Source organism: Pseudochaenichthys georgianus, chromosome 17, assembly GCF_902827115.2.
Source record: "Pseudochaenichthys georgianus chromosome 17, fPseGeo1.2, whole genome shotgun sequence".
NCBI lineage: Eukaryota > Metazoa > Chordata > Actinopteri > Perciformes > Channichthyidae > Pseudochaenichthys > Pseudochaenichthys georgianus.
The window spans coordinates 19,562,043-19,579,885 of NC_047519.1; the positions used below are offsets into that span (position 1 = coordinate 19,562,043).

The following is a 17,843-nucleotide window of genomic DNA, read 5'->3' on the forward strand; positions in this document are numbered from 1 at the left end:
CCGCTGATAGGTGGAGAGTTGCCCATATAGGCGGAGCATCCCGTTTCTGACGTCAGAACAATTTCAAATCTGGATCAGTCTGTATCAGCTCCGTTGCAGCCCCGTTTTTAGAGATTTGGGTATGGAGGAAAAGAGAGAGGGTTGTGTTTTCTGACACTTGGTGAGTTCCCTGACACACCGGGGACACATATTCATGTATAAAAGACGTACAAAAGTGCATCTTGCATGATAGGTCCCCTTTAAGTGTGTTGAAAAAACGGAATGGTAAATGTTGGTATCGAAATAAGAAATTTGAGTTTTGACATGAACACTGTATACCATCGACTTACGTAATGGCCTGATGTTGCGGCATGCACTGAATGCCTTTTTGTAGACTAGAGAACAGCTCGTTGTACACATTTACAGTACTGTGCCACCATGGACATACTGCACTGAAGGAGGTCATAAAGGGAAGCACTGCTGCATCAAAGGCTGTTGTGTTGCTGCATCCAGCCCCATTTATTCAGGAAAAATAGAAGTGCTCATTGCTCAGGGGGCTAAATATGGACTTTTACAGAAGAATACTCATATCATAAGTTGATATTTAAATTGTTTTAGTGTTATCTTGTGCTGAAAATGAAAAGAAACATGACTTAATGTGAAATGGTGGTGTGAAACTAGATGTATAACATCAGCTGGAAAGGATTAACGTTCATTGAGCAGAAGAATCTACACTCAGTTGATATTAATCACAGTTAAGAGAAGCAAGTAGACTTTAAAGGCCTGGTTAGTGTAAGAGAGTTCCTTTTCATTTATCACAACAGACAGCTGTAGGATGAGGTCCTCCTATATTTTGGCTAAATGTGTGAATCTACAGGCATGTGTTATTTAAAGCCCGATCTATAATCCCTATAATACCAAATCTATGGGTTTACCAAGCAGCGTCAATGGCCAGATGCATTGACATCCATCAAAGCATGTCAGTTTTGAAATGAGAAAACAAAGGACACACACACACCGCACATAGTTACATTTTCTCTTGTGAGCACAGACACACACAAAACATACAAAGCTGCTGACTCAAGAAAGCTTGAACGAAGCAAATCATAACACGGCACTCTTTATTCTGCGGACAGACGTTTAACCGGATGAAAATAGAAAAACTCATGAATACATTTTTTTTCTCTGGACAACTTAAAACTTGAAGTTGAGGGTCGAATGTAATGTGTATAACATAGTGGCGTATACAATATAGAGGATTTCTCCTGACATGGGATAAAAAGCAACAACGGGTCGTTTTTCAAATGTCCTTTTTCAGGAAATGCCGACAGGAAGTTGCTCCAATAGAAGAACAATGTGAAAGTCTAGCATAGAACACACGTAGTGGTGATTTGTTGAGACTTACTCAGGGTAGTTTTAGAGGAATGGTCATTAAATCCACTTTTGCTGATATTTATATCTCATATTTGAATGATGAGAAACTGTATTTTGGCTGCATAGATGACATTGTGACTAGCGGCACTAGAGGAACGCTCATGAAGTGAACAGAGTATGGCCTCTGGTTTAAAGGAGTTCATTACATTTCAAGATTTGCTGAAGATCAAACCAAACAAAATATTAGATGAAATGTCAGGCCTCAAACAACCTTATTTTCTGGAGAACAAACATACTTTATTCAAATGCAATCTGTCCAATAGCTGTTGAGGTGTCTTGCAGTTGACCAGCTGTAGGCAGGGAACACGTTCTCATGCTAGTACTGAGTTACAGGTTTTCACTTCATCTCTCTTTACAGCTTATCATGCACGTTTAGCAACAAATCCACCCATCAGTTGTCCCAAAATCCTCAACATGTGTTGTTTTACCCCCAGGAGTGACACAAGTCAACAGCACACACACAGGATGTTGTGCATAGTGTGACTATCAGTCATGTTTTTCAGTTTGTAACACCATGTCAAATCATATTAACGACAACTGTTAAACGAATAAAACATGCTGAATTGGTTGCGGTAAAATCCAGGCACTAAAAATATTCATGAGGGGCTTCTCCTTCACAGTTATGGACATTTCTTCCGATGAATGCAAATGTAATCGAGGACTGAGAGTTCAGTACAGTCAAAATGTGTTCAATCTTCAGTGACATGTGAGTATCATACTGTATGAATGTCAAACCAGTCATCACATCAGTACAGTAATGTGCTTATTCATTCTAGTTTTCGTCTTCAGCACTAACCCCTTAAAAAAAACGACAAATAAAAGTAAACCAAATACTTCAGTAAAACAAACGAACGGCTGAAAAATGTACAACATGAGATGGCAAATGATCCTGAAACAATGAAGCTGCCATGATGACATATGATTGTGGTCCCAGCCAAGCTTACAAAGAAGAATTACTCCACATTTAATATATGTACAAGGAGTTCAGAGCTTATATTAATATGTAGATATAATACAGTTCTTCTTATATAAGGGTGTACAGAATATACAGTCTTGATGCCCAATGCTTTGCAACTGGAAAAAACACAAGACGGCTTATTCTGTTTTATCCAGTTGTTTGTGTTTTCTGTGGTGCATTAGCTGATCTGACCTACAGTACACATGACATATGGTTCAAACATTTTCTTATTTGGTAAACTATTTTACTTTTGATACATTTCTGATGTGTAAGCCAGTAGGGACCATCACAGGTGAATTGTGATTTTCCTAAGAGGATTTTCTGTCAATGGTCATTTGGCCTAAAGAAAATAAAACTTTTCTCTCTGCAGTCTATCACAGTTTGGAGACTCACAGGAGACACGTTTTAAAAAGAATGCTTCAAATAAAAATAACAGAGGCTTACATATCTTCATTTTTATCAAGGTTGAAAAACACCGGATCCTATATTTCCCATACTGCAAGTTAATGGCCTCTTTAGTTTATCGGCGTCAGATCCTTCCTGCCTATTAAATGCTCTTTTCTTTCCAAATTCTAAATTCACCAAACAGGGTTTCTGTTAGAAATGTGTTTCAAGTCCAATCTGAGGAAACTCTGATGAAATCATCAGGGTTCTTTTATCAGAATTTAAAAAAGCTTCCTCCTATTTTTACAGGTTGAATAGACTCCTCGTCTCAGGTGAATTCATCTGCTTATGTCAAATGATGCGCCCCTTCAACTTGAAGCATGTTTGCTTTGAAAACCGGTCTCTCATGTCCCCCTCAGCTATGTTTGTTACTGCACATCACACTACCCAAATGTTCGTATCCTGTTGACATCATTTGACAAAGAGAGAGGAGATTTAACTTAGTTTTAGGCTTCAGATATCCCTCTCAAGACGCAGGAGCCATGTCCATTTTAGACTTACTATCTTCTTGGATATCACCACCAGACAGGTATGGAGTGACCGTACCATTGAATGAAAGCCAGTTTGTAAAAAAAAAAGAAGATGTTTCTGTCCATTCAAAATGATGGACCCCCGGTTGTCTATGGATATATCATATACTGCTGTTTGTCCGTATATCCTCGCTCCATAGAGCTTATGAATATATACATTTGCACATAAATCCTCTGGAAAGCAATGGGAAATGTAAGTGTGTGCAGGTACAGTCTCTGGCATGACACAGGAGCAGGAGCGCAGTGTTTACTCAGAAGTGATGTGTGTGAGTCAGTGTGTGCAGGTGTTCCAAGCACATCCTTGCGTCTGCCCTTCTTCACAGTTAGCGTGTCCCATGTCAGCCTGTTCACCTGCGCTTCTCCTCTTCCTCCTCCTAGAGGGCCTGCTCTGTGCTGGAGGCGGAGATGTCCAGGAGTCTCCAGGCTGCGCTGGGATTCAGCTCCTCCTGATCCCGACACAACGCCCAAACATACATCATCCTCATCACCTTCTCCTGTTGAGGGAGGAGGAGAGCACATGGTCAGTCCTGCACAGTATGGAGGCCTGCTCTAGACTTAAAGGTCTCCTATTATACTATTTTCAGGCATATATTATAGGTCTCAGATATATAAAATGTCTATGAAGTGTTTTGCTCAAAATACCAAACAGATCACCCGTTTCATGCCTCATACCCCTCTATTTCAGCCCTGTTAGAGAAGTGCTGATTCCGGCTCCGTATCTGAAACAGTATGGAGCTCAAATGCTTTCTCTCACGGGTTTACCACAAGGTGAGTTCCTTTTTATTTCCTGCTTCTTTACACATACTCTCTCCAGTACAGCGTTAGCTCTGAGTGTTAGCGATGCTTGCTAATGTAAACAAAGACCATATTACTTTCAAAAAACGTCACGCATTGTTTCTGATAAAGCGGCGTTTCTGATAGGCCCGTGGGCCTAAAGCCAGCCCACATTTCCGATATTACGTCATGAGCGCAGCAAATCTGGATCAGCTCCGTTGTACCCCCGTTTTTAGAGATTTGGGTACGGAGGAAAAGAGAGAGGGTTATATTTTCTGACACTTTCTGAGTCACCTTACACCCCGTGCACATATATTCATGTATACAAGACATCAAAAAGTGCATTTTGCATGATAGGGGACCTTTAAAGGGAGGGTTTGTCTGTTGTGAACTGGAGTGGTATGAGGGGCTGCTTATCTTTAGTAAATATGTTCCCTAGAGTAGAAAACCCGTTCAGTTTTACTAACCCTTTCAGTTTTACTCCTTTTACTGTCAATGTTGTTCATGAAGCCTTATCTAAGTTAGATCCTAGGAAACCGGCTGGCCCGGACAACGTAGAACCTTTCTTTTTAAAGATAGCTGCAGACTTTATTGCTCCACCTCTTACTTCTCTTTTTAACCTCTCCCTCAGCACAAATACAATTCCAAAAGTATGGAAGTCTGCTTATGTCTTGCCTTTACTGAAAGGAGGGGAGGCAACTATTTTAAATAACTATAGGCCAATCTCTAAATTGTCAGTTCTGGCTAAGGTTCTTGAACGCTTAGTGAGTGAACAAGTAAAGGAGTTTTTATGTACAAATGACATCCTGTCTAAACATCAGTCAGGCTTCAGAAAGAAACACAGCACCATCACTGCGACAATGAAAGTGGTGAATGACATTACTAGTATTTTAGATAATAAGCAGAATTGTGCAGCTCTGTTTATTGACCTTTCCAAAGCGTTTGACACCGTTGATCATTACATTTTAAAGCAGAGGCTGGTCAGTATAGGCATGTCCAGCCATGCAGTGGGGTGGTTTGTGAACTACCTCTCTGAAAGGTCCCAATGTGTTCACTTTGATGGGCTGTCTTCTGAGTGGTTAAACATTTCTAATGGTGTACCACAAGGTTCTGTTTTAGGACCACTTTTATTCTCCATATATATTAACAGTTTAGGTGATAATGTGGATGAAGCTACTTTACATTTTTATGCGGATGATACTGTGATGTACTGTGCAGGTCCCTCCATTCAGGAGGCTGGTGTTAAATTACAGGCTGTTTTTAACACTATTCAGACTCAGCTCTCTGAATTAAAGCTTCTTTTAAATGTGGATAAAACCAAGGTAATGCTCTTTTCAAAAGCAAAAAAGACACCAGAGCCTGTTTTTGATATTGTAACTACGCAAGGAACAAAACTTGAAGTTGTTGCCTGTTACAAATACCTAGGTATCTGGCTTGATGATTGTCTTACTTTTAAACTTCAGGTCACTAATCTGCTTAAAAAGCTGAGGGTTAGGCTAGGGTTCTTCTACAGGAACAAGTCCTGTTTCTCATTTGAAGCCAGGAAAAGGCTAGTCACTGTGACCTTTTTACCTGTGCTGGACTATGGTGATTTGATATATATTAATGCACCTGCCCATTGCCTGGAAAAGTTAGATGCTGCGTATCACAGTGCTCTGAGATTTGTTACTAACTGTAAAGCACTTACTCATCACTGTACCCTGTATGCCAAGGCAGGTCTGCCTTCACTAACTGCACGGAGGCTCAGTCATTGGTACATGTTAATTTATAAAGCCATGTTGGGTAAACTACCTTTTTATATCTGCTCTCTGATCTCTCGACGAATTGAAAGTACGTATTGCCTGAGATCTCATGATGTTGTTTTATTAAATGTGCCAAGTGCTAGGACTGTCTTAGGGAAGAAAGCTTTTAGATGTGCAGCTCCACGAAATTGGAACAGTCTGCAAACCTGTTTAAAACTGAGCACTTTGGTTCCCCTGCATCATTTTAAAAATCGGCTGGGTGACATGCTGTTTGATACTCATGGTACCTGTCACTGTAAATAGAGTTTTGTAAACTGTACCCTGTACATTATGTTGTATGTCATCCTTATTGTTGTTCTGTTGTTTTTATGTTACATGTGTAACTAATGTCCTGCAGGTCACCCTTGAAAAAGAGATCTTTTGATCTCAAGGGGCTTTCACCGGGTTAAATAAAGGCTACAAACAAACAGAAGAATACAGTAAATATAAGTATCTCATACATCCCCACTCCTTTCAACCATTTCAGTTGTTTGGGTCCTTGAAATAACTTATATCAGATGTTCTATTCATGTGCAGTTGATGAGGAGTTTACTAACCGGATCTCCTTCCACAAGGTCTCCTTTGGGGCTGCGGATCACCATGACGACCTGAGCCTGGAAGGTGATGATCAGCACTGGGCCCTGGTCCATCATCTTACCCATCGCTAGCTACATCACAGGGAGAGACAACGAACACACTCATTACATTTGAAGGAAACATTTAACATCAGGTATTAAATTATATGATACCAATCAGATATCATCTTTTTCCACATCTTAGAAAAGCTGTTGATAAATCATTTGTATTGATGCAATACATGACTCATTTATTCAAACAGCTGCTTCTTTTTAACTCTTTAAAAGCAATATTTAAGCAAAATTTGGTGAAATGTCTTATAAACTCAAAGGATTTTTATTTCCAGTGTCAAATACTCGACAACTCAACAATCATTTTAGCCTATACCTCAATGACGGCTAATGAACAAGCACTTACATCTATGTTATCAATGTCCAGGATTTTGGACTGGAAGAGCAGCCCCAGAGCTCTGGCCTGCTGGATGGGGTGAGCCAGCTGACTGTACGTCTGAGGAAGGGCAAGGAAAACACGTTTAGCATAAGAATGGACTTTCACACACACTACTATACAAGATATATAACAGCATAAAGAAGAAATACAAATAATGGTTTATTATGTTAGAGTTTAATGAAATTCAAAATGTAGGAGGCAGCAGTATGTTACTCACAGCTTCATAGCACCAGTCTTTTAATACATCCAGCTCTCCACGGATCATAGCCTGAGGAGAGGACAGAGACACTGTGTCAACAATGATCGTTTACAACAGGAGAGGGCATTTCACAAAGCCAGGGAGACAGTAAACACATTTTATTTGGTTAAATCCTGCCTGTTTCTATTGTTTTGTCAGAATCAGAATCAAGTTTATGGCCAGGTACGTTAAAAAAGGATGCTAAATACAAGTATTTAGACAAAATGTAAATATAACAACACAATTAAAACACTTATAGGACAATGAGTATATATGGCAAAATCACAGTGTATTACAGTGTTTCCCACAGATCTGAACTATACTGGGGGGGGGGGGTGTTGAGGTGACGTGCAACAACATTAACATTTCTGTTGGTCGCTTGTTAGCAGACCCTTCACGCGATGGCAGAGCGAACAGGTACAGGCAGGGCCCATAGTTCCCTATAGTTTAAATCTACTACCCACAAATAACCATATGGGCATGGGTTACTATTTTTTTTTTTTTTTTTTTTTTAAAATGGTAAATGTATTTAGGAACCTATCCATGTGATTTTAAGTGGGGGTGGACCTCAAATCCTCTAGGGGGGTCCGGGGGCATGCTCCCCCGGTAAAATGTTGGAGTTAAATGCATCAATCTGGTGCACTTTGAGGGGGAAATAAAGAGACTAGATCTATGGAAACACCCATATGAAACATAACTGTATTAGGGATGTTAAGATCCACCGATTCGCATCGGTGCACCGGCATAAACGTTCAAGATGCGAGTGCACCGGTTGAAAGAGTGCACATCGGCTACAGTTTGGGTTGAACTCGCGATGCATCGATTGTATTTTTGCATCGGTACAAAACCGATTCATTCATATAATATCCCCTCATCCTGTCAGCACTCAGCAGAGACGATCTTTGATCTTTGCTTCGCACTACGGAGGCAGAGAGTCTCAGTTATCAACACACATGGAGGTCGAAGAGAAAGAGAAACACAGCGCACCGGAAAATACCAATAAATCAAACGTTTGGCAGCACTTCGGATTTTTCAAGAAAGACGGTCAACTTGAAAAATCCTAAACGTAAATCGTAAATTGTAAACGATGCCGTGCCGCTTTAGTACGAGGAACTTAGCGACGCACATAAAGAGGCGACATGGGGTCTGCGGCTGAAAAGAGAAACCTGAAAGTTAGACAAAATCACTCAGTGAGGTGTTCTGTCAGAGAGAGTGGTGTTTAGCTTACAGCAGCCTGTGACTCCCAACAATAGTTTACATGTCTTCCTTACTGTAAGCAGTTATGAAATACCTGTTTGTGAAAGGTTATTTGTATTTTTTATTGTTCATATAGAAACCACTGCTTTCTGCTCACTGGTGAGTTAGCCTATGAATGAGTGTTAAGCACATCAGGCTGGCAGCTGTATGGGCATTGCACTATGGTAGCTGTTATTTGCACATTGTTAATCATCGGCAATGCATCCTTAAATTGTTTAACTGTGAGATGTTATAGAATTGTACTGTACTCTGGAGAGTTTTGTAAGGTAAAAAAGAAACAGCATAATGGGATGCGCAGTACTAGTAGAGAACCAAATATGCAAAGCACTTTTTTGTTAATTTATGATTTGCTGCATATAAGGAATAAAACTAAAATCCTCTGTCGTACCATAGAAGTATCATTATTTTTGCATCGTGTTGAATCGCATCGTATCGCCCCGTATCGCATAATGTTGAATCAAATCGTATCGAACTGTATCGCAACAGGGGTGAATCGTATCGCATCGCCTGGTGTTTCAAATGTATCGTTAAAGTATCGTATCGTGGCAACGTATCGAGATGCGCATCGCATCGGCCTCAGTGAAGGAGATGCACATCCCTAAACTCTAAACATTTAAATAATCATAAAATCATGGCCATAACCAATAACATACCTTTAATTTAATTTGATCGCATGTTGTTGATGATATTGGTGATGTCTTTAATGTTGTTAATGATGTCAGGACTTATGTCCTAAATGTTGCTGTATTATTGTTGTATTGTTTTAAGTGTCGGACCCCAGGAAAAGTAGCTTTTGTCGAGAGCAAAAGCTAATGGGGATCCTTAATAAACATAAACATACCATTTCCAACATGAAAAAACACTGAAAACTTGTTTATTTATTTATTTTTCGTTCATTTATAGTTGTGAGTGTGTCTGGGCTCCTGAACCAGCCTCTCCTGTCTCCCTCCTCTCCCCCCTGCTCCTCTTTGAGGCAGCAGCAAAGACTAGTTTTAGCTCTCAACAAGTTTTAAAAGTGTATCTTACCTTTTTTCACCTAGTAAACTTTTTTATTTTTTATTCATGCATATTTTACTAATCACTACCCTCTCAAATGGAAATATGTGTTTACATAAATGGTGACCAAACCGTTTGAGACCCACTGAGAACTTAGACTAAGTTAACTATCTAAAGTTCTAAACACTCAAGAGAGTCCTTTACCTCACCTGAGCTGAGGTTATCCCGAGCTTGAATGACACACAGAGACCAATCAAGGGCTTTGATTTATGATCTGTATGACAGTGGCCATGTCGGCAGGCCACATCATGTAGACAGCCAGTCACCCTGTGTGAGGCAGGCCACTTAACAGGCCAGGCCATCGGGAAACCCCCCAGTCCTCCCGATGGCCAGTCCTGGACTGTGTACATGAGGCGTAGAGCGAGGGATCATTGTCCACAAGTTAATCGATCGCAGATGGCGTCGTGATCACGGACGAAAAAACAAAAACTAAATGGGTCGCGAAATATACTTGGGCGGCCGTTAATATACCTGGGCGGCCCCCCGCCCAAGTATAGTCTATGTGTGGGAAACCCTGTATTATATTTTAAAGTGGAGGGTTGTGCAGACATGTGTGCAAAAATGTGCAAAATGCAGTCAGAGAGTTGAGCATGAGCACAGCTCACAGTATTAAGAAAGAAAAAATAGGAAAAACAACAAGATGTAGTTCACATGATGATCATTAATGTAATTGTGTGTTTAAAGACAGCCCATTGGGCCAAATTCAGTGTGATTAGACAACTGTAGACCACATCACTCTGATTTGGCTTCCCATTGATTGGTAACCTAAATAATTAGCTAGAAATGTATGTGCTTTTAACTCATCATCAACTCTTGACCATGAAGGACGTAAGCATTCGTTTAATGTTTTCTCCAATCAGTAATCAAAAGGACTTATTTTGCTGCTGAGCATGCTTGGACATATTAAAAAATCTGACAGTTCCAACCTGACTTTACTTTTTCTAACACAAATGACTTACTTAATCTGATCTAAACTGGAGTAAAATTACAAATGTAATGAAGTAAGACACTTCATCAGTAATTATTTTCTTGGTTGTCTTCCTGAAATACCCTCAGGTATTGTGAAAGAGAGTGTGAATGAAGAAGTTCAAAAGTCAAGGACACACTGACAGAGTAGAAGAGTCTATTTACCTCCAATATGTTCGGAATGATGTCTTTCTCACACTGTTTGAGGAAAATGTCTTTATCAAAGGTGGGGTCAGCCTTCACAATCTCCGTCAGCACCTCCGACATTTCTGTCTTAGAGAACAGACCGCCTGGAAAACAAACACCGACAAAATCAACATCAGCAACACAAACAAATCAGTCTCTACTATAGATGGGATGTTAACAACTATACGTTTATAACCCAAGTCTATGCTTTTCCAATTCCTTCATTTATCTATAAAACATGCTGTGACAACATGAAGCATGCATTTCATTCTTTACCACTCAGTTAGGAGAGTGGAGCTGGTTTAATCACTAGAGTCAACCATCATAACATGACTTATGAAGGTGGAGAAAATCCCTTGAATGCACTGGACAAAAGCTATTTCCTGCAGATATTATTATTGTTGTGATAACTAATATAGCTTAAATAAGCAAACATGACTTCTTGTTTGATCAATCTGACTGTGGAAATTGCCAAAGTATATGAAAGGTCATGTTTTATTCTGTTCAGAGAGCAAAGTATCCATAATATATAGATCAATTTAGCCAAAATAATCCTATCAAATATTATGATAATGATAAGAAACCTAAAATGAACACAAACTAATGCCGGGCATTACCTAGGAATCCAGTGACCGTGTCAGTCACAGCTCTGGATGCTCTGACGACCGCATTGTCACTCTCATCATATTTCATCTTAATATCAAAGAATCCTGTAGGAAACACAAAGGGAGAAATGGAGTAAGTGTTTTTCAGTGGTTAGGTAGGATGGAGAAAAAGATCACAGAGGGCTCTATGTATGGTCTGGTTAAAAACACAATTTCTAAACGGTTCAAATGTATAATGCAGTGTAGTGTAGAGAATGTGGTGTAGAGTGTAGTGTAGAGAATGTGGTGCCATCTGCTGCCTTTAATGGGAACTACACATGTGTGTTGGTGGTTTATTATATAACACAGTATCTAAGAAGATAAACACTGAGGATTTCCTTACTGTTAAAAACGACATTATTGTCCTTAAAGTCCTGCCACTGCTGGTACCACTTTGAATCCTTGTGGAGAACGACACCCATATCCTCCCTGCGTCACAGAATACAAGAAAATCACTCTTATCATTAGAGATGTTAACAACATAAATACGGAGCATACATTCCAAATGGAGATGTGTCATTACAGAACAGGTGAGAGGGGACACAAGTTTGACTCACTCATTGGCATCGAACACTCTTGTGTCGCCGTCTGCTCCTTTGGAGGAGAAATCGCTCCTCTTCCTCAGGTGTGGGGGGGCTCTGTAAGAGCCGTCATCCCCGACATCTATCTCATTCTTCATGGACTCCACACCCTGCACAGATCACACACACACACACGTGTATAACTGGACTTTACTGGACATGTATGTATATATATGTTCACCTGATAAGCTGAACAACTGCAGTCTTTCTGTTTAGAGCTTAGATTTAAAAGTACATTTCTCCCAATGGTCTGACATCGTTCAGTGGTTTGCTTAACAAGCTCCTGGAGCTGACAGGCCAGAACTACCCTCTGATATCTACTATTTGAGATCATAGTGGTTTCTCTCTATATGTATCTTTACATTTCAACCTGTTAACTCATTTGAAACAGATCCAGGAAAATATTGTCATCATTTGAGAAACAAAATGAACAAAAATCCAAACCGTTTGGCTGTGGTAATTATGTTTCATTCTAAATGAGCGCTGACATTAGTTTGCGAATGTGTGAGTGACTTGATTGGCACAGCAAGAACTTTGGCCCATAAACCACTGCTTAGTATTACCTTTATGCATCTAAAAATAATAGAGATTATTATTATTGTGCTTTTGAAGGTGAACCTGTAAACGTATGGATATTGTGTTTTCTCTTCTGACCTGTGAGATGGCCCTAAATGCACCGGTTTTGCCCAGTTTTTCTCCTCCTTTGGACACAGACTCTGCAGAGTGCATGGCTGACTTGGCAGCCCCCTCCACACTTTCCTTGATCCTCTTCCCAATGTCAGTACGAGTTACTTCCTCAAGACCCTAAAGACCAGAATGTGAGACATCAGACACACACGAAAACAAATCAACACAAATGCAATTATTCAGTCCATAAAGGTGCCTTTCCAGAAACTTAGTGTAACCTTTTTTCTGATTACCGTTTTATTGGTAAACCAGAGGAAGTGCTGAAACCTTACCTCCTTGACGGTTTCCGACAGAGATCCAAAGGTTTTCTTAAACACCTCGGAAGTCTTCACTGTCTCAGACTCTATAGATTTCTATTAAAGAAAAAGAAATACATATTATTATATATATATATATATATATATATATATATTATTCAAAGATAATTGTTATCGTCTAATATAAGAGAGATTGAAAACCAAATATTGCTCTCACATATTTTCTGCGGGCTTGTTGGAGAGCATCGGAATCGTCAAGCCGCTTGGCCTCTTCTCTGAACTTCTTTATGTTGTCTTTCATATCCTGATTCTTGTTGAATTCCTGACGCAGGTTATCCACAAACTCTCCCAGAAAACCTTTACGACCTCCGGAAGCATATCGAACCTAATGAGATAAACAGAAAAGAGGACATTAGTTCAACAGAGTGAACAGATCATTAACATACAGTATTTCCTAGTCGTTTCCAATCAGGAATTAACCAGCATCCATGCTCTATGTAGTAAGTAACTATGAAAACATCACTTTCTACCTAAAATGTATTCTTGAGAGTAACACAAACAACTGAGCAGCTTCTTTGATGTAATTAACAATGTGTATGTGTGCTTTAAAGGTAACGGTAGCAGTCAGTGTGTACCTGCACAGTTGCAGCTGGACTCCTGTGTAGCGTGTAGGCGTCTCCTCTCCACACTGAGGGGACCAGAGGCCGGGAGCAGAGGGCCACGGCCCGTCGGCCAACCAGCTGCAAGGGACAGAGACTGTGAGTAACAAACAACTCTGTGGACACTGCAGTGGATGGAGAATAAAGCTGTGAATAAGGAATATTTTCACTAACAATTATGTGGGCAGTTCTTTTTCTTGGAAATCATTGTATGTATAAAATGCCAGAAAATAGTAAAAAGAAAACCCCAGTCGATGTCCAACGTGATTACTTTAAATGATTTGCTGGTCTAAAGCAGAAACATATTCTCCTTAATATTATGTAAAACTGTGAACATCTGGAAATCTTCATACATGATTGCATTAAAATTGACAATAACGATTAATCGATTAATAAAATAGCAGTACAATTTTGTTCTGACAGTGAACTAATCAAATAGTCAACTAATCGTTGCAGCTCTAATAGAGAATAGGTAACAGGTTAATAGAATACTAATGAGTTAAGCCCTCACAGTAATATTGAATAAAGAAATCAAATACACTGAACATAAATATAAATGCAACACTTTTGTTTTTGCTCCCATTTTTCATGAGATGAACTCAAAGATCTAAAACATTTTCTATATACACAAAATAACCATTTCTCTCAAATATTGTTCACAAATCTGAACAAATCTGTGATAGTGAGCACTTCTCCTTTGCCGAGATAATCCATCCCACCTCACAGGTGTGGCATATCAAGATACTGATTAGACAGCATGATTATTGCACAGGTGTGCCTTAGGCTGGCCACAATAAAAGGCCACTCTGAAATGTGATGATACTTCTAAGGATCACATATACTATTTGCTAGGTGTCAGGGGTTCACCAACCAGGTGACAAGTAAAACCGTAACAGATGGTTGAAACTACAAACAAAACTTTGCATCCAGCCTGTTACTAAGATGTGGTCAACCACACGCCTCTAGAACAGCTGTGCCCTTAGAAAGACACTTTGTTGTTTTTCTGATGCAATCCCTATACATGTCACAGGATGCTTACTTAATTCACGAAGAAGTACACCTGTTTGGCAAATTCTGTATTTTTTATGCTTCTCAATTAATATATTCAGCTTTTACATTGATGTGTGTCTCCTGTCTGAATCTGCATCGGTAGGGGGTTTAAATATTATAGGTAAAATGTATGACACTGTTGTTCTATTTGTGCCAGTGTTATTTGAACCAAATAGGAATTTCCCATATGTTGAGTTGTTACTGCTAATGTTTTAAGTTAACAAATTAGACATTATGACATGTTAAACATGTTAGTCATTATGACATGTTAAAACTTTTAACATGTCATAATCTATATAATCTAATCTAGATGAGTATTACAGGAGATGGAGCACGAGTTGTAATTAAATAAATCACATTTTGATAGCATGACAGCAAAAAAAGACCTGCCTGTAAAGCACCAACACCTAAACTGATAGTATTTGGTCGACAATTTGGTCTTTTTATTGTTGTTGTTGTTGTTGTTGTTGTTGTTGATATATCTTTAATATGATAAAAACCATTGGCAGTGGCACTGTTATTCTTAGCCATGTAACAAACTATGATGAGTCACATCATTTGGTGTAAAACCAGGATTAACGTTAGTTACTTAAAAATATGAAGATATTATACCACCTTTATAACGCTAGTTACTTCATCAGGAGATTATACCATTAACGCCTGTTTATAACTGAACGATGGGTCAGTATCTACATATATGCGTCTAAAAGGCTTGCTCACATTTTGGCGCGTTTAAGCCCATATACACAGACATTTTCCCACCAAGAAACCCAAAAGAGGAATATAATTTTAGAGAATGATAGGTGAACAAGAACATTGAGAACCCAACCCGCAGTCCGTCTGATGCAACAAGGCCTTTTCTAATGGACATGGACACACTACGAAATCTCACTCACAAACCAGACATTAGAAATAAGTAACTATTAGCCGTATACTTCTACTCCCTTTGCACAGTTATTCTCTAAACACTTAAAACCTGTAATGAAGGACATGAATGGTTGTCTAACCTCGTAGCACCGACACACGGAGGCTGCCATCTTGATCTTCAAATGCGCCGAGCTGGAGCTACACGTGCGTCCTTGCTGCAGCAGCTGACCTTCCTCTCAGCCAATAGGAGCGCAGCTGAAGGACTGGGGGCGGGGCCAGCTGTCAGCATCACTGTAAAGGGAGAATCCACCCTAAAAACAAACTACATTGTGCTTTTTATTTGACATTGCCCACAAACTGAGTGGCTGTGCAGGTTAACAAATCTGCACATTTAAGACTGGGTTAATTGGGATATTAACATTTGAAATGGGCTAAATGTGCAAGCTCAGTTATGATTTAGACTATAGCATATCCCAATGTATCACAGTTGTAGTGTAGGCTTCATGGTGTTCGCAGAGGAGACTTGCATTTTATTTTAAACATTGTCACCACTGTATCGTAAAAAAACAACAACGTATAAACTACTAAATATCTCTTTTAGTTTTTTCATCTTATTAAGTAACTGTTTGTAATTTAAATTCCAATCTTTAAAAAGTCTACTGTCTGTGAGTAAACATAGCTTTTTTTTTTTTTTTTCCCTCATGTATAAATACACAGTAGACAGACAAAAAGCACAGAAAAAGCTAAACATAAAGACTTAACAGAAAAATAAAATGTAAAAATAACGAACAATAATAGAAAAACGGACTATGACAAAAGTATGACACTTGTTAGGACTTCCAAGTTGTATCTGTTGTATATTGTAATTTCAGGTATCCTTTTTTTTATAATAAGGCTATTCGCCTCCATTTTCTTTCATGCTTCCTCATTTTGTATTCCCTTATAACCTAATGCAACTGATTATATTCATTTTCTTTCCAGTCTTGTATTCAGTCTCTGTGTAGTACAGAACAACTCCACCGTGACATTACTATTAACCTCTTAAGTATGGTTCATTAAAAGAACTCAGTGGTTTCAGACTCAATGTTGGCCTTGAATGTATTAAAGCTTTATAACACTGGGATAACACACTGCTGCTTCTGAAATACAGTTCTTATTATCGTTATAGGCTATTATGTTAAAGATATTCAGAATCAAGTGCATTGCCCTGGTACGTTTACACATACAGTAGCCTACAAGGAATTTGCTTTGGTATCTTGAGATCCTCCTTCGCACTCTCCAAGAACTTGGAGTTTCAGGCTCTGCACTTTCCCTCCTCACCTCATACCTCAAAGACCGCACCTACAGGGTAACTTGGAGAGGGTCCGAGTCCGACCCTTGTCAATTAACTACAGGGGTCCCTCAGGGCTCTGTTCTTGGTCCCCTCCTCTTCTCCCTGTACACAAACTCGCTCGGATCTGTCATTAGCCCGCATGGTTTTTCATACCACTGCTACGCTGACGACACCCAACTAATTCTGTCCTTTCCCCGCTCAGAGACCCAGGTGGTCGCACGCATCTCTTCTTGTTTAGCTGACATCTCTCAGTGGATGTCCGCTCATTATCTCAAGCTCAACCTTGACAAAACTGAAGTGCTTTTCCTTCCGGGAAAAGATTGTCCCACTCTTGACCTGACCATCAACATCGGCACCTCTGCTGTCTCCCCGACCCAGACTGCAAGGAATCTGGGTGTGATCCTGGATAACAACCTGTCCTTCACTGCAAATATCGCTGCTACAACCCGCTGCTGCAGATACACGCTTTTCAACATCAGGAAGATACGTCCCCAGCTGACCCAGAAAGCCACGCAGGTTCTGGTCCAGGCTCTCGTCATCTCACGCCTAGACTACTGCAACTCCCTCCTGGCTGGTCTACCTGCATGTGCCATCCGACCTCTGCAGCTCATCCAGAATGCAGCGGCTCGTCTGGTCTTCAACCTTCCTAAATGTTCCCACACCACTCCGCTCCTCTGCTCCCTCCACTGGCTTCCAGTAACTGCTAGAATTAACTTCAAGACACTGGTACTTGCGTACCATGCTGCGAATGGATCTGGCCCTTCTTACATCCAGGACATGGTTAAACCGTACACCCCAGCGCGTGCACTTCGCTCTGCATCAGCCAAACGACTCGCTGCACCCTCACTGCGAGGGGGACCCAAGTTCCCATCAGCAAAAACACGTGGGTTTGCTATCCTGGCTCCTAAATGGTGGAATGAGCTCCCCATTGACATCAGGACGGCAGAAAGCTTACACACCTTCCGGCGCAGACTGAAAACTCATCTCTTTCGACTCCACTTAGAGCGATAGAATGACTAACAAAGAACTACTAACAAAGCACTTATATACTAATAAAGGACTGGCTTATCTAAAGCCAGTTGAGTAGCACTTGAACTGATTGGCTCTATGAAACCTGACTTATATGATTCTGTTTT

The 17,843-nt window shown here is 40.0% G+C and overlaps 1 protein-coding gene across 1 annotated transcript; it reads right to left on the reverse strand.

The window, feature by feature from the left end:
* Nucleotides 1-1,079: 1,079 nt before the first annotated feature.
* Nucleotides 1,080-15,593, reverse strand: LOC117462060 (mitochondrial import inner membrane translocase subunit TIM44-like). The gene is made up of 13 exons (XM_034104122.1): nucleotides 15,515-15,593; nucleotides 13,434-13,538; nucleotides 13,016-13,183; nucleotides 12,814-12,894; nucleotides 12,509-12,658; nucleotides 11,831-11,964; nucleotides 11,617-11,702; nucleotides 11,247-11,339; nucleotides 10,609-10,733; nucleotides 7,144-7,194; nucleotides 6,894-6,983; nucleotides 6,458-6,568; nucleotides 1,080-3,839 (listed from the first exon to the last, which is right to left on the reverse strand). Exons 1-13 carry the CDS (start codon nucleotides 15,542-15,544, stop codon nucleotides 3,720-3,722), a joined length of 1,344 nt encoding a protein of 447 aa, XP_033960013.1. The 5' UTR covers nucleotides 15,545-15,593; the 3' UTR covers nucleotides 1,080-3,719.
* Between the last annotated feature and the right edge of the window lie 2,250 nt (nucleotides 15,594-17,843).